This window comes from Cervus elaphus, chromosome 27, assembly GCF_910594005.1.
Source record: "Cervus elaphus chromosome 27, mCerEla1.1, whole genome shotgun sequence".
NCBI lineage: Eukaryota > Metazoa > Chordata > Mammalia > Artiodactyla > Cervidae > Cervus > Cervus elaphus.
The window spans coordinates 38,003,842-38,027,765 of record NC_057841.1 but is presented as its reverse complement, the minus strand read 5'-3'; the positions used below and the strand labels follow the sequence as shown (position 1 = coordinate 38,027,765).

The following is a 23,924-nucleotide window of genomic DNA, read 5'->3' as shown; positions in this document are numbered from 1 at the left end:
GGATGGCCAGGTAGATAGATGCATGGATTAGTGGATGGATGCATGGATACGTGGATGAATGAATGGTTAGATGGATGGTTGACTTTAGGAATTTGGTGAATGCAGCAATCATTGACATCTTTATTTTTTTGGTCTACAGCTCCAAGGAATTAGACAAATAGCTAAATGCTCTCTAACGCAATCCATCTCTGAATATGTTTTAAATAATTTGTGAAATTATATTAATATTTTTATTTCTATAAGTGATGATAAGAAACTAATTATATAGAATTACTAATTTCATGTAACTGACCAGAAGTTGTGATTGTCTTTTATTCACCACTGGTTTTCCAGTATTTAGCACAATGCCTGGCATATAGGTAGGTGCTCAAATAATCGTTGAATAAATAATAATAAGTTGGACTGCCCATTTCTAAATGTTCTGAATTGTCAACATTCTGAGATTGGGACATTATAAAATAGTCTGTCTTGAATCCTGTGGTCCTTCTCTTCTCTTCTTATATACCTTTGTTAATTATAAAACAGGTTCATTTGGGGATTTAAAGAGTGTATTATTCCATCAGTGAATTTATTTTCAGTTATTTATTTATATAGAGAAACATTTTGTTTACCCAGTTTGGAACGCCCTTGTTTGACAATATGACCAAACCTATGTGATGTGCTCACAACTCACAAGCAGAAGTCACTCTCTAACTGTCCACTTTTCTTCTATGTAGTGAGGGAGGTTGAAACATTGATTTCCAATCAAGCAAAGCATGGTTTCTCATCCTCCCAGCCTTCTCCATTTCTTCTTCTTTCCATGTCCTCTGTTCCAGGAACAACATTGAAAGTCTTATTCTGTTTGATTACCCTGAGTGAGAATTGTTTGGATGTTAAGTCTAAAGGGATAATGAGCTAGTTTGAATAAAGAAAGGTTGAATAGAGAGGAAATGGGAATCTCCGGAAACTTGTGCCAAAAAGTACAACTGGATCTCATAGAAACTAGGACATAAACAATGCCCTGAGTTTATACATCTCTGTTCGTGCTCTCCTATTTGGAGATCAGCTTCCTCTTCACGATTCCAGTTTGCTCTCTCCCACACCCTAGCTGGCATAGCCCTGACTTGGGTTCAAATTTTATGAAACTTTATATATCCAGGGTCTGGTATCATCTGACTGATTTCTTTTTGTATTTATTTCAAAGCCCCAGGAGAGAGACTGACTGTCCAAGATGCGGTCAGATAATGGTCCACAGTCTAATCGGCTGTGGCCGTGGAGTCAAGTCCACATGGTGGGTAGGATGGAGAACCAGGGCCAGTAGGTTAAGAAGGAAGTATGGGGCTTCCCTGGTGGCTCAGTGGTAAAGAATCCACCTGCTAATGCAGGAGATACGGGTTTCATCCCTGAGCCGGGAGGATCCCACATGCTGGGGAGCGACTAAGCCTGTGCTCTAGAGCCCAGGACCCGCAACTACTGAAGCCTGTGCGCCCAGAGCCCGTGCTGCACAACAAGAGAAACCACTGCAATGAGGAGCGTGCACATCACAACTAGAGAGTAGCCCCCTGCTCGCCACAACTGGAGAAAAGCCTGTGCAGCAGCAAAGACCCAGCGCAGCCAAAAACAAATAAAATTTTTAAAAAAGAAGGGAATTTGTAAGGAGGAAATAATAGGTATCTCTAGGTCCAATATTTTTCATATTTTTGTGTCAGCTATATAAATTCTATCATATGATATTATCCATTCCATTCCCTTAATCATTATCCCTTTAGAGCATTTTAAAATTATTTCGTCTTTCACTGTTCAGTCAGTTCAGTCACTCAGTCGTGTCTGACTCTTTGCGACCCCATGAACTGCAGCACACCACGCCTCCCTGTCCATCACCAACTCCCAGAGTCCACCCAGACCCACGTCCATTGAGTCGGTGATGCCACCCAACCATCTCATCCTCTGTCATCCCCTTTTCCTCCTGCCTTCAATCTTCCCCAGCATCAGGGTCTTTTCAAATGAATCAGCTTTTCACATCAGGTGGCCAAAGTATTGGAATTTCAGCTTCAACATCAGTCCTACCAATGAACATTCAGGACTGATCTTCTTTAGGATGGACTGGTTAGATCTCCTTGCAGTCCAAGGGACTCTCAAGAGTCTTCTCCAACTCCTCAGGAGTCTTTCACTGTTATAATTGCTAAATTTTTTGCACCTATTTTTTTTTTCTTTTGAATTATTTCCTTGAAATTAGGAAGTTAACAGGCCAAAGAGTATTTCTGTCCTTTTGGTATATAAAATTTAAATATTATAACAACATGCAAAGCCACCAGTAACTGTTTTCCTTCATTTCAGGGTTTTCTGGAAACTGTATCGGCTGTGGAGAAAGAGGATTTAGGTATTTCACGGAATTTTCCAACCACATAAACTTGAAGCTCACCACCCAGCCAAAGAAGCAGAAGCACTTAAAGTACTACCTAGTCAGAAGCTCCCAGGGTGTACTGTCGAAGGGACCTCTTATCTGTTGGAAAGGTAGCACCAGTTTCTGGGGGTGGGAATGGAATGTGAGTGTTAGGATATTGACAAGTGACCTGTGACCCATATAGGGTTCAGAATCCAGGTGTGGAGTAGATAAATACCCCAAGTTCAGAAGACTATGCCAAAATATAAAGCCCCTGGCAGGTTGTTTGACTTGCTTCGTTTTTGGCTTTTTTTTTTTTTTGGCGGCTTCACGTAGCCTGTGGAATCTTAGTTCCCTAAGATGTTTGCAACCCGACTCTTTGCAGCACGGCAGACTTTCCTGTCCTCCACTATCTCCCAGAGTTTGCTCAAATTCATGTCTATTGAGTCGGTGATGCTCTCTAACCATCTCATCTTCTGGCACCCCCTTTTCCTTTTGCCTTCAATCTTTCCCAGCATCGGGGTTTTTTCCAGCGAGTCAACTCTTTGCATCAGGTGGCCAAAGTATTGGAGCTTCAGCTTCAGCATCAGTCCTTGCAATGAATATTCAGGGTTGATTTCTTTTAGAATTGATGAGCTTGATCTCCTTGCAGTCCAAGGGACTCTCAAGAGTCTTCTCCAGCACCACAGTTCAACAGCATCAGTTCTTTGGTGCTCAGCTTTCTTTATAGTCCAGCTCTCACATCCATACATGATTACTGGAAAAACCATAACTTTGACCATACAGACCTTTGTTGGCAAAGTGACGACACTTTGTGTTGACACCGAGTGATGACTCTTTTATGGTTGCATAAAGTATCTTTAAGTTCTTATTTAGTGTTCAGTGACAATTCATCTTTCTAGTAAGGAACGTTTTTGAAATAGTTTGTGACTCAATGATCCTGGGTGACTTCTGGAACCTCACATTTATAGCCACTGCTATTTTGGAATTGTATTTATGTATATAATGTCAAATACATATTTGCATACAATATACCTAACATGGAGATATGCTTTTTGGCCAAAATATAGTAGCTCTTCAAGGAAGGTCATGGTGTAGAAGATTGAAGAAAACTGCATCTACCTTTTGCAAGTCTCCAATAAGCTTGGAAGCTCTCTAAAGGATTCACTATAATTAACTTTGTCATTTATTTATTTATATTTTATTTATATTTATATTTCTTTTTCACCTGCTATCTTTAAATACTAATACGGTACAACATATAGTATAAATTGGTTGGAAGTTACAGCCTCACAGGGTGTCACAATATTTGCTGTCTACCTGAATCAGTACAAAGTATTATTAAAATACTACACCAAAGCCCAATTAATATTGGCTCATTTAAAATGAAGCTTAGTTGCATGATCAGTAATTACTTTGAATAGTATCTGCCAATTTCTTTTAATAAGAACTGAGAATAGTAAGAATTTGAGAATTTCTGATTTTTCTCCTCTGCTTATAAATTTTTCTTTGCTTCTGTTTCTGAACATAAATTAAGGTTGAAGGGAGCCTACCAAATCTAGGTTACTGTTCTGCACTGAAATCAGTCCTGGACAGGAGATTAACTGGTGCTTGAAAGCTTACTGAGTTTTTATAAATTATTGATATTTTAACCTCAGTCTTACCCATAAAACTAGCATGACTATATTGGTTATGAGTAATTTTTCTCCTGGGAACTAGTGTGTGCATAACAAAAGTCAAACTGTTCTAAGGAACAAAATCATCTTTTTGTTTTCCAAACATGGCCCTAGGAAGACAAATTATGTTCACCAGCTTGGACGTTCTGTTGGAATCAGGATTGGGGAAGAGGGGTCTCTTAGAGAAAGTGGCTTCCCCTTGAGGAGTAGGAGTTTATTTTAGAGATTTTGTGGATTGTGGCTCCATCACTTGTTTTAACAGAATATTGTTCTCTATGATTCTTACTCCTTTCTAGAATGTAGAAGCCGACAATCCTCTACCACTTGCCACTCCATTAAACCAAACTCTTCAGTGTCATCAACTGTGACCCCAGAAAACGGCACAACAAATGGATACAAATCAGGAATCATTCAGACAGGTACAGGTTATTTTCTTTTGCAATTTCAAGCAGCAGATGTATATTTATTGAGGCATTTTAAACTTACTTTTGGCTGATTTGAACAGAGATTTTTTTTTTTTTAAACAGAGGTATTACTTGAGTTATTGTTAGAACTCAGCATTGAGATGGGTCAGTCTGTGGGTGACCAGGACCCCACATCCCAAACAGCACTGCCAATGCCAGGCAAGGCATGGAGACAGGAACTGACAGTTGGTAGAGAATTTAGCTCAAGCTTAGGACCTGTGTCTAGGGGAGTCTGACAGGAGGCAGTGAGTAGAAATACAGCCATGGGAGAAGTTTGCGTCATAGCTATGAGGTGGCATTTATTGAGGACATTCTCATGAAGACTGGGGTGCTAGGGTAGGGCTCTAACTAGGCTTGCTCAACATTATATTGAGTATTACAAACCAACCTGGATACAAACTAAAATCCCAAAGCAGGACTGAAGATCACAATGGAAGAATCTAGGATCTAGTTTCAGGTAGTGCAAGATTGCAACTTGGTTACAAATAACCAGATAAAATCTTAGTACCTGAAGCCATGTTACAGTATCAGAGCAGGGTCAACAGAATGGCTGATCTGATAACTGATCAGATAAGCCATTAGTCTAAAACTTCTGAGAATTCCTCTAGTGTGGAGGTCTGCACTCAGGTCAGGATAACACTCCAGGGGGATTTAATGTTTCTAGGTGGCCGAAGGGCTGGAGGGCTGTAACTGAAGAGATCTCTGCAGATAGTATTTGAGAAATTTTTTCAGAACCAGCCTAGGTTGTATCTTAGGCAAGAAAAAAAGTATTTCAAAAGTATGAGTGAATTTTTTTTTTCAGTTCACTTGTATTTTGGAAAGTGTTATTTTACCCACAGACCTCATAGCATATGTGTTCTGCCAGGGTTCACTCAACCACAATAAGTGGGAAAAAAGGCTGTCTTCACTGTGCTACTTGGCATTTCTTTTCCAAATGTATGTGAAATTTTGATGAGCTGGTAAATGGTTTCCACATATTTTCAAGATGGAAGTGATTATTGGAATATGTTAGTAACAACTGCAGTGATGATGAAGATGACTTTATTTGGGGACATTTCTTGCTATGTATCTGGACTCAGCAAAAACCATTTCATCCTGGATTTTAAGTCTAGCCTTTAAACTGTCCAGGAGATTTGTATAAAGGCTATCATTTAAGAGAGAAGAGAATATTTTAAATTCTCACTTAGAATAAATGAGAGAACATCATGTCACTAGGTATTCAAGTAAGAAAAAAGTTGGCATTTGGCTCTTGGCACTAAAATATTAGCTTTCATTACAATGATGTCTCCTCCTACAACTTTAGTAATTTGATTCTGTAGTATATTTTCTGCTATTAGAACTTGGGTCTAATGAAATGCAATTTTAAAACTACAGCATTAGTAGTGAATACTTACTTCATTCCAACAGAAACTTACCCTGTGTTTATTATATTCCCAGACCCTTGTCAGATGCTATAAGGCAGGGTTCCAGTACTTGATCGTTGACTCCAATGATTTAAAAATCACTCAAATAAGGGATAAAAGCAATAAAACATGTTACCTTTCATAAGGGAGAGGTGAATATATATAAATAACTAGTCATACCTGAAAATAATGAAAAGATACTGAAATGTTAATAATAAATAGTGAAATGTTAGTTAGCATTTTAATTATGCAGAAATATATTTTGAAAATGAAAATTGCTCCAAATAGAGGAATTCAAGATTCAGGCTTTATTTAGCAAAGTCTCCTTCAGTTGTCACAACTGACTTACAGTGAACACAAGTGACCAAGTGCCCTGTCAATATTCTTGTGTATCCCTTGTTGAGGGAAGAATGGTAATTTGACCATGAAATTAGCTATTAATTTTAGGTGCAATCCAGAGAATTTAATAGAAAATGGTGCCTTTAAGAGTAAAACTTTGTGTCTAAAATTTTCTTCTTGACAAATAATATTTATGGAGTCTTCAACAATAATTTTTTGATGTATTTTGAAAGTAGTAGACTGTAAGAATTTTATACCAGACTATATTATCATTTCAAACATGAAGAGTATGCAGCATCTCCTTAACTGATAGAGATTTACCCTCCTATAGGAGATTGCCTTCTTAATCTGCAATCAATGACTGCCTGTAATCAGCATTTCTTAGCCTGAAATGTAAGCACACATTTTAGCAAAGTATTTGCTAAAGCACACAAATAAGGAAAGTATTTGAAGATGGGATTAATTTACTATTTACACAGCTTTGTCTTTCATTCCAGCTGCCAAGCTCTGGACATTCTGTTCTGGCTGACTTGCTGCTTTATCTTTTGCGTATTTTCTTTCAACATATTTGTGTCATTGATAATTCAAATTTTAGCCAACAATCCTGGTAAAATATTTTATGGTTTTGGCTGAAGGGGGCTACATAATTACTACCTATATTTAGGTAGTACTTACTGCACACACACACACACACACACACACACATAAGTGTTTTGTGTTTAATAAGGACAGGAATTCAAGAATAAGATCCTAGAAGCTGTGTGGTGTAGCCAGAAATAAAGAGGGGGGAATAAAGAATAGATGGAAAAAAATCTTTGCCTAACACAAAATTTTCCATATTTTTTTTCCTAAAAGTTTTATTGTTTTATCTCTTGCATTAGTCATTTTGAGTTAATTTTTGCGTGTCATGTGAGTTGAGCATCTAAGTTCACCTGTTCGCATGTGGATATCCAGTTGCTCCAGCATCACCAGTTGAACAGATTATCTTTTTGTCAGTGAATTTCACTTATCAACAATCAGTTGATTATAAATAAAAGGATTTATTTCTGGGCAAATTGATAAAATGGACTTCCTCAAAATTCAAAGCTTTTACACTTCAAAAGACAATATTAAGGAAATGAAAAGACAAGTGATAGACTAGAAAAAGATACTTGCAAAACACATGTTTAATAAAGGATTTGTATCCAGAATTTATGAAGAACTCTTACAACTCAGTAACAAGATGACAATCCAATCAAAACATGGGGAAAAGATTTGGAACAGACATTTCTTCAGAGAACATAAACAAATAGCTAATAATCACATGAAAAGATGCTCAATATCATTAGTCATTAGGGAAATACAAATCAAAACTGTAATGAGATATTAATATTAATATTACCCCCATCTACCCAGGAGAAATAAAGACGTGTTCTTGCAAAAACTTGCACACAAATGTTCATATAGCAGCATTATTCATCCAGTTGAAAACTGGAAACAACTTAAATGTCAATCAACTCATGAATGAATAGACAAAATTGTGTATCCATAAAATAAAATATCATTCAGCAATAATAAAGAGCAAGCTACTGATACGTGCTATCATATATCATGAATGAACTTCAAAAACACTGTGCTAAGTGAAAGAAAGTAGTCAAAAGAGACCATGTATTATATGGTTTCATTTATATGAAATGCTCAGAAGAGGCAAATTACTAGAGATAGGAAATAGATTAGTGGTTGCCTGGGGCAAGGAGGGAATGAAAATTAACTGAAAGTGGGCATGAGGTTTCCTGTGGGGGATGGAAATGTTCTAAAACTGGTTTATGGTGATGGTGGCACCACTTGGTCAAGTTACTAGAAATCACTGAACTGTCCACTTGAATTGAGTAAGCTTTATGATAGTTAAAATATACCTCAGAAAAGCTGGGGAGGGGAGATTAAAAAGCTGCTCTAAGACAAAGGTGAAGTCATTTGGAGTGGAAACATTTCTCCCTCAGTTGAATCCAGTCTAATTTACTGAGTGTCTTCTACAGAATGAGCACTGTTTCTGACCAAACAGTAAACTGCACAGGGCTTGGAGTCCGAGTCCTGGTGTTCAAATACTCTCCCTGATGTTTATTGGCTGAGGTTTGGGAGATGCCACTCAGTTGTTGTGTCTGGATTTTCTCATTTGTAAAACTAAAAATAATACCTATTTTGCAACTAAGGATTAACTCAGCCTTGCTATTATACTTCTACTTGTGTGTCAAAACCACAATAACCACAATGGTGTGATCACTCACCTAGAGCCAGACATCCTGGAATGCGAAGTCAAGTAGGCCTTAGGAAGCATCACTACGAACAAAGCTAGTGGAGATGATGGAATTCCAGTTGAGCTATTTCAAATCCTAAAAGATGATGCTGTGAAAGTGCTGCACTCAATGTCAGCAAGTCTGGAAAACACAGCAGTGGCCACAGAACTGGAAAAGGGCAGTTTTCATTCCAATTCCAAAGAAAGGCAATGCCAAAGAATGTTCAAACTACCGTACAATTGCACTCATCTCACATGCTAGCAAAGTAATGCCCAAATTCTCCAAGCCAGGCTTCCACAGTACGTGAACCATGAACTTCCAGATGTTCAAGCTGGATTTAGAAAAGGCAGAGGAACCAGGGATCAAATTGCCAACTTCTGCTGGATCCTTGAAAAAGCAAGAAAATTCCAGAAAAACATATACTTTTGCTTTATTGACTACGCCAAAGCCTTTGACTGTGTGGATCACAATAAACTGTGGATAATTCTTCAAGAGCCGGGAATACCAAACCACCTGACCTGCCTCCTGAGAAATCTGAAGAAGCAACAGTTAGAACTGGACATGGAACAACAGACTGGTTCCAAATCGGGAAAGGAGTACGTCAAGGCTATATATTGTCACCCTGCTTATTTAACTTATATGCAGAGTACATCACGTGAAATGCTGGGCTAGATGAAGCACAAGCTGGAATCAAGATTTCCGGGAGAAATATTAATAACCTCAGATATGCACATGACACCAACCTTATGGCAGAAAGCGAAGAACTAAAGAGCCTCTTGATGAAAGTGAAAGAGGAGAGTGAAAAAGTTGGCTTAAAACTCAACATTCAGAAAACTAAGATCATGGCATCCAGTCCCATCACTTCATGGCAAATAGATCAGCAAACAATGGAAACAGTGAGAGACTTTATTTTGGGGGGCTCCAAAATCACTGTAGATGGTGACTGCAGCCATGAAGTTAAAAGATGCTTGTTCCTTGAAAGAAAAGCTTTGAGCAACCTAGACAGCATATTAAAAAGCAGAGACATTACCAACAAAGGTCTGTCTAGTCAAAGCTATGGTTTTTCTAGCAGTCATGTATGGATGTGAGAGTTGGACTATAAAGAAAGCTGAGTGCTGAAGAATTGATGCTTTTAAACTGTGGTGTTGGAGAAGACTCTTGAGAGTACCTTGGACTGCAAGGAGTTCCAACCAGTCAATCCTATAGGAAATCAGTCCTGAATATTCACTGGAAGAACTGATGCTGAAGCTGAAACTCCAGTATTTTGGCCACCTGTTGTGAAGAACCGACTTATTGGAAAAGACACTGATACTGGGAAAGACTGAAGGTGGGAGGAGAAGGGGATGACAGAGGATGAGATGGTTGGATGGCATCACTGATGTGATGGACTTGAGTTTGAGTAGGCTCCAGGAGTCGGTGATGGACAGGAAAGCCTGGCGCGCTGCAGTCCATGGGGTCACAGAGTTGGACACTACTGAGCAACTGAACTGAACTGAACTGTGTGCCATTCTCCCAATTGTGATTTATTAACCATCTATATTCTTTTAAAAATAATTTTTATTTATTTATTTTTGGCTTACGCTGAGTCTTCGTTACTGTAAGAGGGCTTTCTCTAGTTGTGGTGTGTGGGCCTCTCATTGCAATGGCTTCTCTTGTTGCGGAGCATGGGCTCTAGGCCTGTGGGCTTAGTTGTTCTGCGGCATGTGGAGTCTTCCTGGACCAGAGATAGAACCCATGTCCTCTGTATTGGAAGGTGGATCTTTTCTGGACCACCAGAGAAGTCCTCGTCTATATTTTTTTATATGCTAGAAACTGTAGGCTCATTTTATTTATCCCTCTACACCCTAGTACCTGGCAAATGCCTAGAAATAAATATTTTTGAATTCCATTTTTATTTAAATTTTAAATTAGCATTTGTGGGATTGTTAATTTGCTCATGTGTACTTTTTCCAACTGAAGATGGTATGCTTATCTACCATTAGAAGGAAAAATTAGCTTGTAAGGTGGGATAGAGATGGGCCACCTAAGCTCTGCCCCTGGGACTGATAGTGTCATTTTTAAGAAAATGCTATTAGGCAGGACCTGATATGACTCTGTGACTGTCTTAGGCCCTGGATACATTTGCCTAAAGTATTTAAAGTTCTGTTTTATGGCTGCGTTGGTATTAATATAAAGATGAATATGCATGCCTGCCACGTGTGTGTCAAGTCACTTCGGTTATATCCGACTCTTTGCGACCCTGTGGACTGTAGCCTGCCAGGCTCCTCTGTCCATGGAATTCTTCAGGCAGGAATTCTGGAGTGGGTTGCCATGTTGTCCTCCAGGGGAATCTTCCCGACCGAGGGATTGAATTGCATCTCTCATGTCTCCTGCATTGGCAGGTGGGTTCTTTACCACTAGCGCCACCTGGGAAGCCCCAAAGATGAATATATTAACATTAAATGTTAAGACACTTTCTTTGACCAAAAGTTCACCTTTTTCTTCTAATTTTAAAAGAAATTAAAACATTTTCATGAACGCCTAAAAGTGTTAATGTACCTGAGGCACTGTGCCTTCTCTGCCTAGTGGAGAAGTTAGCCCTGTTATTGGAGATGGATGTACAGTCCATGAAATGGAGTTTTCCTCTAGATGAGCAACTGATGGCTCAACATAATGTAAACCCCTTACTGTCTTATGCTTGTGTATTAAACTGATAAGGACAGATACTACACTTAATCTTAGCCAAAAGGCTGAAAAGTGATTATGTTTCTGTATTAAAGAAGGCAGAACAATAACAAATGAAAGGACTGGCCCTATCATATACCAGCCTCATGAAGCTTTCCTAATAAAGACAGCATGGAGTTAGTGCAGGGATAGACAGAGAGCAGCAAAAGAGATTAGAAAGTCCCCAAACAGATTCCTAGGACATGTGGGTGTTCCCTACTTAACAGAGTGACTTGCAGATCAGCAGAACCTTTCCCTTCAACAAATGATGCTCAGAAGTTGGATATCCCATGTGGAAAAAAAATGATACTGGACCTGTATTGTCCTCTATCCACAAAAATCAATTCCGGGTCGCTGAAGAATCTAAATGCAACAGGCAGAACTGTCAAGCTTTAAGGAGATATTGTAGATATCTTAAATGTAGAGACCAAAAGTGCTATATCATTTAAGTGTACCTTTCCTCTTCCGATTTGTCCGTTAGCCACTAAACTTCCTTAAGGTCAGACTAAGCAAAGTTCCTCTAGCAGGTTTTTCTAAGCTTGGTTCCTCATGAATATTCAAATTATCCCATTACCAAAACACAGTGTCTTTTTTCCACATGTGGTAGCACCCTTGGGCTGGCGGATCTGCCCACTCCCAACGAGATCCCGGGAACATGTAGGCGTTTCCTTTCCACTGTAGATTCCATGGGCAGGGACTGTATCTTTGCCTTCTTCCCCTAGTCTATCCCCAGAGCCTGGCATCATGTCTGGCCTGCTGAAGTGGCTCAATAAATATCCAAAGAGGGAGTGCTTCTCAATAAACATCCAAAGAGTGAATGGGAGGGAGAGGGAAGAAAATCAACAATGAAACTCCTCTGAGACAGGGCCATAGTGCTTTTGAGACTCCTGCTCACAAAAGAGAAAAGGCAACTCTTTAGGAAGTATAAGGAGGAGCGGTGCAGTTTGTAGAAATAAAGAAACTGCGAGTCATGACAATGAAAAGTCATTCATCAGTTATATTAGCCACAGTATCCCATCTTAAGTGATAATGTACAGTGCTGGCAAGCATATAATAAGACTGACAATCTCAGACAGGCTGATGGAGGTAGAGAGAGATATGATTTCTTTTTTTATGCATAATTTTTTGGGGGACTGTGCCCCATCTTTGTTGCTGAGAGGGCTTTTCTCTTGGTTCGGAGAATGGGGATGACTGTCGCGCGTCTCTTGTTTCGTAGCACGGGCTCTGGGGCTCACCGGCTTTCAGCAGCTGCAGCTCCCGGGCTCTGGAGCACAGGCTCAATAATTGTGTCGCATGGGCTTAGCTCTGAGGCAAATGGGGTCTTCCCAACCCAGGGATCAAACCCGTGTCTCCTCCGTTGGCAGGCGGATTCTTTACGACTGAGCCACCAGGGAAGCCTCAATATGACCTTTTAAGAAAGCAATTTGGCAGTATATAACAAGACCATTAAAAATATTTATATCCTCTACTTTAGTAGTCTCACTTCAGAGGCCTTAGCCAAGAAAATAACCTAAAATGACACTCAAGATATTCACTGCAGTTATTCTTTAGATGAACAGAAAAGAAGCACCCTTTTAATATAGAAACAAAGAAATCATAGCATATTCACAGGACAAAGATGTCAAAAAAAAAAAAAATTAGGACATGGTCCAACCACATAAAAAATAATCCTATTAAGTTAAAAAATAATAATAATAGGGCTTCCATGGTGGCTGTGTTAAAAAATCCGCCTGCCAATGTAGGAGACATGGTTTTGATCTCTGGTCCAGGAAGATCCCACATGCCACGGAGCAACTAATCCCAGGCACTACAACTTTTGAGACTGTGCTCTAGAGCCTGGAGCCGTACCTTCTGAGCCCACGTGCCACAACTACTGAAGCCCGTGTGCCCTGGAGCCCACGCTCTGCAACAAGAGAAGCCACGGCAATGAGAAGCCCACTCACCACAACTAGAGAAAAGCCCCTGCAGTCACGAAGACCCAGCACAGCCAAAAATAAATAAATAAATAAAATTATTAAAAATGGTATTAAACTCTATAGGTATTTTTGTTGTATCATGGAAAAAATACTGGGGTATAGCCAATTAATTGACAAACACTGTTATGATAGTTTCAGATGCACAGTGAAAGGGCTCAGCCACACATATACATGTATCCATTCTCCCCCAAACCCTGCTCCCATCCAGGCTGGCACATAACATCGAATAGAGTTCCACGTGCTATACAATAGGTCCTTGTTGGTTATCCATTTTAAATATAGCCGTGTGTCTATGACCTTCCCAAACTCCCTAACTGTCCCTTCTCGCTGGTAACCATAAGTTCATTTTCTAAGTTTGTGAGTCTCTTTCTGTTTTGTAAGTTCATTTGTATCATTTCCTTTTAGATTCCACATATAAGGGATGTCGTACGGTATTTAAAGAAGTGGTATTTTAACATGTTTGTTTCTATTTCTGAGTTTTCCTTTATGTTATATTTTTCATAATTAAGCACTAAAAATTCTCAGGATGAAGTCGAATGTACAGGTCAGTAGAAAGACCTGGTTTTCACTGATCTTTCTTCAGCATTCTGTGTAGGAATAAGGACCAGTACCTAACACAGAGGCATCTAAGTTACAGTTAGGTAGAAGGTAACAGAACCAAAATTTGAACTTTCTCTGCTCACTATTGACAATTTTATTAGGCAATTGCTGGGTTGTACAAAGATGATATTATCTCAAATTCTGTATAATGTTCATAAATTACCTCAAATTTTAAGAACAGAGTAAAAGGCAAGAGGAATGGGAAGATAAGAGGGGAGGGCTAACGTTGAAAAATCCATGAAGAAAAGAAACAAAATTGGGTAATTTGTAGTGATGTGGATGAACCTAGGGTCTACCATGCACAGTGAAGTAAGTCAGAAAGAGAAAAACAAGTATCACATACTGATGCATATGTATGGTATCTAGGAAAGTGGTACTAATGAGCCTATTTGCAGGGCAGGAATAGAGATGCAGATGTAGAGAACAGGCTTGTGGACACAGACAGGGAAGGAGAGGCTGGGATGAATTGAGAGAGTAGCATTGACATATATACTCTACCACGTGTAAAATAGATAGCTAGTGGAAACCTGCCATATAGCACAGGGCCACAGCTTGGTGCTCTGTGATGACCTGGAGGGGTGGGGTGGGGAGGAGGGAGGGAGGCTCAAGAAGGAGGGGATATGTGTATATTATAGCTAATTCACTTTGTCATACTGCAGAATCTACACATTGTAAAGCGATTATACTCCAATTAAAAAAAGCATTCCCCCCCCCAAAAAAAAATCCGTAAAGATCAATTCTATATCCACTTCTGGCCAAAATGCATAAAAAGGAACTAAGTTTATCATACCACCTGAAACAACCAGGAAAAAAGGGACAAAACTACATGAAAAATAGTTGTTAGGACACTGTCCTTCAGGCAACAAATGACATTGATTCCTTAGCAATAGGAAGCAAATAATGTGAGTCTTAGCATTGCCCCAGCTTACCTGCCAGTTTCCAGTCCATGATCCAGAGAGGGGAACTGTGGTGGAGCCCAATAGGTCCGCTAAATTGAGTGGAAGGATCTGAGAGTAAAAGAAGACCAAAGCAGGTAAAGTTCATTGGACCAAGTACCAGAAGGTAGAGAGCCGCACAGAGAGATCCCCAGCATTGTGCAAAAACTTCCCTGAAATGGTCAGTGTAGGGTCAGTTGATGCATGCATATTTGGAAACTACCACAGTCTGTATAGTCAAAGCTATGGTTTCTCCAGTAGTCATGTATGAATGTAAGAGTTGGACCATAAAGCAAAGATTTGATGCTTTTGAACTGTGGCACTGGAGAAGACTCTTGAGAGTCCCTTGGACTGCAAGGAGATCCAACCAGTCCATCCTAAAGGAAATCAGTCCTGAATATTCATTGGAAGGACTGATGCTCAAGCTGAAGCTCCAATACTTTGGCTACCTGATGCAAAGAGCCGACTCATTGGAAAAGACCCTGATGCTTGGAAAGATTGAAGGCAGGAGGAGAAGGGGATGACAGAGGATGGGATGGTTGCATAGCATCACTGACTTAATGGACATGAGTTTGAACAAACTATGGGAGATGGTGAAGAACAGGGAAGCCTGGTGTGCTGCAATCCGTGAGGTTGCTAAGAGTCGGACATGACTGGGTGACTGAACGATGACAACAGGAGAATCTATCCAGTTCTTTGAGAAGTGGGTTAAAAATTTTAAAGCAAATTCTTCTTTTATCCCCACTCATTATTTATTTAAATATTTTGGTGCTACAAATGTACCCTTTGGAATTCGCCCATTAGGGTTTAAGTTCCATGTGTATCTATTGCTATGTGGCAGACACTGAGAACACTTAATCTTTCTAAGTCTAGTTCTTCATCTGCAGAACAAAAGTGTGAACTACAGCCACTCCACAGTGTTGTTAGGATTACTTTAGAAAATCCTCAGTTGAATGGTTAGCATGTAGTGAGTGTACGTGACTGCACATACTCATGGACATTGTGTAAATTCAGACGTGACTGAACAACACCACCAAGGCTGGTAAAAAGTTCCATCCAGAAGAGTGGGAGGGAACATTCACACAGGGCCAGGAACGAGGGCTGTTCCCACCAGCTAGGTGGGAATACCTCAGAATTTATCAGGCATTGGATGGAGTACTTGGGAAAGTCTTGTCTTGGTCATGAAGAATACTTAACTCTAGACTGAGCACTACTTCAAAACAGCCTGAAAATATCGAAAAACAAAATCCAAAAGGATCAAATTCTTTCCAAGCAATTTAACTGTCTGGAGGAGGGCATGGAAACCCACTCTGGTATTCTTTAGTTTTTTTTAATTAAAAAAAAATAAGAAAAGTAGAATTTATTAGAGTGGGGGTCACACCAAGAACAGTGGGCTGCCTTTCTGATGTCATGGAGAGCCGATGACAAGTGTAGGTCATTTGCCTGTTTTTATAGATGGGGAACAAAGGAACAAAGTAGGAATATGTATCTTACCCAATCACTCTAGTATTCTTGCCTGGAGAATCCTGTGGACAAAAGGAGTCTGGTGGGCTACAGTCCATAGTGTTGCAGAGTTGGACATGACTGAAGTGACTTAGCATGCACACATGCAATTTAACTATTTCAGAATAAAGCTCAAGAATATTTATAGACAAACTTCCAATTATAAGATAAATAAGTACTAGGGATATAACGTACAATATGATAAACATAATTAACAGTGCTGTATAATGTATATGAAAGTTGTCAAGACAGTAAATCCTAAGAGTTCTCATCACAAGGAAAAATTTTTTCTTTTTCTTTTATTTTGTATCTATATGAGATGATGACTGTTCATTAAACTTCTTGTGATAATCATTTCATGATGTATGTAAGTCAAATATTTGCTGTACACGTTGAACTTATACAATCCCCATGAGTGTGTGCAGACTCAGACGTGTCCAACCCTTTGTGACCCTATGGACTGTAACCTGCCAGGTTCCTCTGTCCATGGGATTCTTCAGGCAAGAATACTGCAGTGGGCTGCCATTTTCTCCTCCGGAGGATCTTCCCAACCTAGGGATGGAACCAGAACCTCCTGCATTGGCAGGTGAAATTCTTTACCTCTGAGCTGCCTGGGAAGCCCATTGAAAGAGGCAGAGAAACATGATTAATATTGAGGAGATTCATTAATCAATCAAAACCAACCCGGAACTGACAGAGGTGTCAGAATTAGCAGAAAAGGACATCAAAACAGTTATTAAACATATCTCATATGCTCAAGAAGCTAAGCAGACATTGAAGATACTAAAAAGCCCCAAAATGGAATGCTTCGCAAATGTATGTGTCATCCTTGAGAGGGGCCATTCTAATCTTCTCTGTATCGTTCCAGCTTTAGTATATGTGCTGCTGACATGAGCAAAGGATTGTGTTTTAATTAAATGCTAGTCCTGTTAAGTCAGAAGTAAAATATGACTGACATAAATAAATGATGCAGCCTCAGTGTGCATTAGTGGAAATATTGTGTCTTATTAGAAGAATATTACTCTAATTGCTAGTGTGAATGTGAAAATAGGTTCAGAGTACTATACTCAGGAAAGAAGCATATTATGTAGTAAACATTATTTAAACTTGGCTGCACCAAGCCTTAGTTGCAGTGACATTTGGGATCTAGTTCCCTGATCAAGGATCAAACCTGGGCCCCCTGCATTGGGACTTCAGAGTCTTAGCCACTGGACCACCAGGGAAGTCTGTACGGTCTGTTTAATACAGGTACCAAGGGCAAAAAGAGGGCTTGTAAAGATTTAAAGTCTCAAGCATCTGGAAGCCCCTTAATAAGATTGAGCAAGACAAGTATTTGTTGAATGTCTGCTGTGTTCTAGGCACTTGCTAACCATGTTAATTGCTACAGTTAGGCAGGTTTTAGGATCATTTTGCCAATCACAAAACAGAATCTCAGAAAAGGTTAATATTTGGCAAAAAAAAAAAAAAAAGAGTAGTTGACAAAATCAGAATCCAGTCTTTCTACTTGCTACTTAAATGACTCCCTTAAAAAAAAAAAATTTTCCCCCCAGTGATCTTGGGCTAACAGATTGAACTATTGCATAAAGAGGATAAGGAAGTTGTGGCTTTTTTTTCCACTCTATTTCTTTAGCCATGATGTGGCAGACCTTGTGCCAGAAGCTGGGAATGCCGTCAAGGAGCTCATGACCTGAAGGGAGAAACAGGAAATTATAAAATCCTGCAACATAAAGAGCAGAGCTGTGACTTGTTCAAGGAATTTTCCAAGTTTTCAAATGCTCCCATGTTTACAAGTTCACTGGTAAAGATAATCGGTCTTGGTGACAATCGGGCCAGGTGATCAGATGTTTGCTCAATGTCTAAGCACCAGTTTCTGCACAGCAGCCTACAGTTCAGCTTCACCTCTGAGCAAGATCACAAAGGCTGTTGCATTTTGGACATTGGGGCTGCTCCCAGTTGATCAAAACCACTGTTAAACACTGAATATGCCAATACCTGATAAGTTCAAGAATACAAGCATGGGCAAAATGGTAGAGAGTAGGGAATAACATAAAAGGATTCATGTTCACTCTGACCTTGTCTAATGCCTAGCTGTGCTTTCTGACTCTATGCCTACAACATGTGGCCTTTTGTGACTGGCCTCTTTCACTTGACATCATGTTTTCAAGATGCATCCACATTGTAGCGTATATCAGTATTTCATTCCTTTTTGCTGCTGAATAACATCCCATTTTTTGGGTATACCACATTTTGTTTATCCATTTATGAGTTGATGGATGTTTAGGTTGTTTCTACTTTGGGGCTGTTGTAAATAATGCTACTATGAACATTTGTGTACAGATTTTTGCACGGGCATATGTTTTCACTTCACTCTCATTTTATACCTAGGAGTAGAATTGCTGGGTCATAGCTCTGTGTATACCCATTTGAGCAACTATTTTCTTTTTTTTAATGTATGTATTTTTATTTATTTGTCTGCATCGGGTCTTAGTTGTGGCATACAGGATCTTTAGTTGCAGTATGTGAATTCTTAGTTGCAGCACGTGGGATCTAACTCCCTAACCACGGATCGAACACACGTCCCCTGCCCTTGGGAGCATGGAGGCTTAGCCACTGGACCTCCAGGGAAGTCCCTGAGGAACTGTTTTCCAAAGTGGCTGCACCATATTGCATTCCTACCAGCAATGTGTGAAGGTTCCAGTTTCTCCACATCCTTGTCAATACTTAATATTGTTTTGCTATGTTGTGTTTTACTTTGTTTTAGCCATCCTAGTGTATGTTTGTAGTATAGTTTTGACTTGTGTTTCTCCAAGGAGTAATCATATTGAGTATGTTTTCATGTGCTAATTGGCTATCTGTGTATCTTCTTTTGGAGAAATGTCTATTCCAAACAACTTGCCCATTTTTTAGTTATTTATCTCTCTATTACTGAATTTTAAGAGTTCTTTATACATTCTAGATACAAGTCCTTTACCATATATATGAGTTGCAAATATTTCCCCTGAGTTGTCTCTTTGTTCTCTTGGTGATGTCTCTCAATGGTCTCTCCATGGTATCTCTTGAAGCGCAACATTATTGTATCTTGATGAAGTCCAATTCATCTATTTTTTCTTTTGTTGCTTGTACTTTTGGTGTCACATCTAAAAATGACTGCCTAAGCCAAGACCATGAATATTTACTCCTGTGTTTTCTTCTAAGAGTGTTATAGTTTTAGCTCTTATCTTACATTTAGATCTATAATCCATTTCTGGTTAATTTCTGTATATGGTGTAAGGAAGAGCTTTTATTAGTCAGTTTCTTTATTTTTGTGCATATTTCTGTACATTCATTTTGTACCTGTTGGTCTGTGCTTATCTGAATTCACTGACTTGAAAAAATTACCACCACTTAAAATTTATTAACCAGATTTCACCTGTGTGCTTACCTGGACTGTTAGAAATAAGTATAAACTGCTATAGTAAACAACCCGTCTTGCACCAAACAATATATTTGTGGCCTGGAACATGATGACCAACCTGTGTAGTGACATGGCATAGCTACCTGGGACTCCTGTCGTGAATGGTTCTCTGTTAATACCTGAAAAACTTGGGCTGTCTTCGGTTTCCTGAGACTCTATAATGTTGTGTGTGCAGTTGCTGGCTTCTGTTCTTCCTGTAGACATTAAAATCACTCCCTGGTGTAAGTTAGACCTGCAGAGAGGAATATGAACTCTCCTGAACCAGTAGGGGACCATTTTGGTCTTTTGAGTTCTTATGAGAAGCACTGGTTAGATGTATCGGGAATCACATTGTGGTATGAGCATTAATTTTTTAGAAAATTTCTAATATAGCATCGTCAGAATCCTGCTCTTCAGAACACTTTGTTTTTTAAACTCTCAGAGTTTTAGTAGTTCCTTTGACACATTCCTGTGTTACCTGATTACACTGTTCTGTTGGTGTAGTCAGGGACTTCACACTCCCACTTAGTTGCTCAATTGTGTCCAGTTCTTTGAAACCCTATAGGCTATAGTCCACCAGGCTCCTCTGTCCATGGGATTTTACAGGCAAGAATACCAGAGTGAGTTGACATTTCTTCCTTCAGGAGATCTTCCCGACCCAGGGATCAAACCCGTGTCTCTTGTGTCTACTGCACTGCAGGTCCCTCATGGCTCAGATGGTAAAGAATCTGCCTGCCAAGCAAAAGACAGGTTTGATCTCTTGGTCAGGAAGATCTTTTGGAGAAGGGAATGACAACCCACTCCAATATTCTTGCTTGGAGAATTCCATGGACAGAGGAGCCTGGAAAGGCTTCAGTGCATGGGGTCACAAAGAGTCAGACATGACTGAGCAAATACATGACGAGTGAATAACACTTTCACTTTTTTTTTTCCTTTACACTTTGAGCTACTGGGGAAGCCCATAGAGAGAGATAGGGACTTGGGGTCTGTTATATTCATTTCAGAAAACTCTAGTTGGCTGGAGTCTTTCTCTCTCACATAGCCTGCCTCCGAAATGGCATTTGATTTTTCTGTGCTGAATTATTTTGTGAATCCAAAGAGGGATTTTTTTTTGGATGTCCCTGATATTACATAGATAGAAATTCTAGTTTATTTCCAAATATTAACACAACTTTTCTTCAAAGGCAAGTTGTTTTTCCAACATTACAATGACTTAGCTTGCATAATACTTTTTAAATGAAAAACTTATCTGGATAAATATATCTCATAAAAATATGACTTTGAGGAAAACTGTAGAGACAGTTTTAGTATGGCACGTGATCATATCTTCAGTGCCACATCATGTGATGTTGGCCAAATTAAATGGCTACCACTATCTAAAGTAATAGTAACAGCCTCATTGAGTTCATATAGGAATTAGGTGAATTGATATATTTAAAGTGCTTAGACTATCACCCAGCACACTGTACCTGTTAGTGACTGTTTGTTAAATACATAAAAAGAAAATAAAACTGATGTACAGTGAAATGGGCTTTCTTAAAATAGATCAAGGGGAAACTGTAATTCTAGTCTACTCTCTCTCAACTCACTTGTGTTGAATTAACTTCCTTCCTGTGTATATAACTAGTTTCTAATTTGAACAACCTCTTTCATTTTAAAGATTCACCGGTTCTCAGTCCAGCTAATTCTGCAATCAATTTAAGTGGAGCTCAGGACCTGACCCGGAATGTTGTGAAGCCACTGGCTTTGTCTTTGCAGGTTGTAGGGAAGACTTTTGCTGCAGGTGATGTTTTCCTCACTTATATTTCTTTGGTGAATACATAGTCTACAAAAGACTTGTGAGAAGTTTAATTAGCAGTTTGGTAGAAGAAAACAGAAGCTCCTTCTTTGCCAGATGCAGGCAAAAATGGGGCTATCTACAATAATGCATTATTATGCAAAGCTTTGCATTTTCTCTGTTAGATCCGAAAGAGTCAGTGGACATTTGGCACACAGGGGAGACAAAACAGATTGATTCCGTTCAATATACATTTCTTGGGTACTGCTATGATGAGGAACTGGGAATACTAAGATAAATAATGCTCAATCCCTGACTTGTAACCTTGTGTGCTTGTAACCTTGCAGAGGAGATTGACCTGTGAGATGTTTTCAGTATACTGCAGTAAATACAGGGCTTCCCGGGTGGTGCGTGTGGTAAAGAACCCACCTGTAATGCAGGAGACATAATGAGAAATGGATTCGATCCCTGGTTGGGAAGCTCCCCTGAAGAAGAGCCTGGCAATCTACTCTAGTATTCTTGCTTGGAGAATCCCATGGCCAGAGGAGCCTGGCAGGCTACAGTCCATAGGGTTACAGTAAATACATAATATTCTAAGGGGAGCACCTCCTAGAGGAGGGGTGTTTAGCCCAGCCTTTTAGGGAGAAATTAAGAATGAGTTCTTAGAGGAGTGCAGTCTTGAGCTATGAGGAGATGTTCACTGCATCGAGGAGTAGGGGAAAGGCATTTCATATTCAGGGGAAAGCAGGAGCAAAGCTTGAAAGGAAAAGGAGAGAAGCAGTACGACATGACACGTGCGGGAACTTCTGGCAGGTGGGACTTGTTAAAAACATACAATATAAAACTCAAGGAGTAGCAGGAAGTAAGCATGATGCAGACAAGGGACGTTTCCCTTGTGGCTCAGACGGTAGAGTCTGCCTGCAATGTGGGAGACCCAGGTTCAATCCCTGGGTTGGGAAGATCCCCTGGAGAAGGAAATGGCAACTCACTCCAGTATTCTTGCCTGGAAAATCCCATGGATGGAGGAGCCTGGCAGGCTACAGTCCACGGGGTCACAAAGAGTTGGACGTGACTGAGCAACTTCACTTTCAGACAAGGGAAAGGTCATAGGAGCTCAGACTCAGAAGCATAGATTTTGCTCTGTAACTTATGGCACAGGGGAGTGACACAGTCTTCTTTCAACTTAGCTAGATCATTTGGGCCGCAAAAAGAGATGAAAATACAAGTTGCAGGTCTTTCAGTAGTCTGGGTGAGAAATGATGAGGTCTTTGACCAGGGTGAAAATAGGTAGGGGGGGAGGAGATAGATTGGAGAATTACTCAGGATGTGAAATGAGCAGATTCAACTGATTTATGGGAGCGTGAAGTGGAAGAAGGGGTCTCGGTTGACGTCCATCTTTCTCAGCTAATGGTTGGTTATATTACTTGACATTGGGAATACAAGAGGGGTAGCAGCTCCCCAGGAGATGACGAGTTCAATTTAGAACATATTGAGTTTGGAATAACGATGAGGCATCCAAATGGAACCACTCAACAGTAATTTAATTTGTCATAGAGAGAAAGCAGGACTAATGGTATAAAGCTGACCCACCAGCATGCCACGGTAAATGATATCAGTCAAGGAGAAATGTAGAGTAAGGCAAGCTGTGAACTAAATAAAGGTAGAACCCTAGAAAATGGCAGTGTTTAACAAAAAGAAATGGTCAGAGAGGTAGAAGAAAAATGAGGAGAAAGAGAACCTATTGTTGGCAACTTTCCAACAGTAAGGCATCATAATTTATCCAGACCACTTTTATTCTTACTTTGGTCCAACAATTCTTACAGAATCTGTCTTCTGGTTAGATTATAGACTGGAACAAAATTGAATCCAAGTTTTTACAGCTAAAGGAAATATTAATGAAATTATGGATCTTGGCGGTAATCATCATGGTTGCTAAAACTATCACATGAAAGACTGATATACAACTTATAACTTGAGGATTAGGCTAACAACTCTTAAACCCATTGATGAATCTTAGCGTCACAAGAAGTGAACAAACCAGCTATTATGTGCCTCTCTTAACCGAAGTATACAAGATTTAGGAGGTATTCTTGGCAGAAAAAAAAGAAAAATCAAGTGAATCTGAGCAAGCATCTATATCTGATGATTCATTTAGGAATTAGAGGAGACATCAAATTACACCATGGATATCCAGTCAGCAAAATACAGAAAATGAGGAATTCTGCTATGTTTTCAGCAAACTAATTGCCAAGAAAGGAAAAAAAAGGGAGTGGGCGGAATTGCGAGGTTGGGACTGACATATATGCACTATTGATACTATGTACAAAATAGCTGACTAATGAAAACCCACTGTATAGCATAGGGAACTCTTCTCAATGCTCTGTGTAGACCTAAATGGGAAGGCAATCCAAAACAGAGAGGATATATGTATACATATTTATCGCCTGAACAGTAGAAACTAGCATAACATTGTAGAGCAA

The 23,924-nt window shown here is 39.6% G+C and overlaps 1 protein-coding gene, 1 non-coding gene and 1 pseudogene across 2 annotated transcripts in view; 1 reads left to right on the top strand and 2 right to left on the bottom strand.

Annotated features, from left to right (window-relative positions):
* GREB1L (GREB1 like retinoic acid receptor coactivator) overlaps positions 1 to 23,924 on the top strand; it is a 243,099-nt gene that overhangs the window by 153,823 nt on the left and 65,352 nt on the right. The window contains exons 6-8 of the mRNA XM_043889229.1: positions 2,317 to 2,493; positions 4,335 to 4,457; positions 21,328 to 21,450. Coding sequence (XP_043745164.1) covers positions 2,317 to 2,493; positions 4,335 to 4,457; positions 21,328 to 21,450 — 423 coding nt within the window. The remainder of the gene's footprint in view (positions 1 to 2,316; positions 2,494 to 4,334; positions 4,458 to 21,327; positions 21,451 to 23,924) is intronic.
* On the bottom strand, positions 11,129 to 11,258 carry LOC122685114 (annotated as a pseudogene).
* Positions 17,030 to 17,132, bottom strand: LOC122685069. The gene has a single exon (XR_006338243.1). It is a non-coding gene; the product is annotated as a U6 spliceosomal RNA (small nuclear RNA).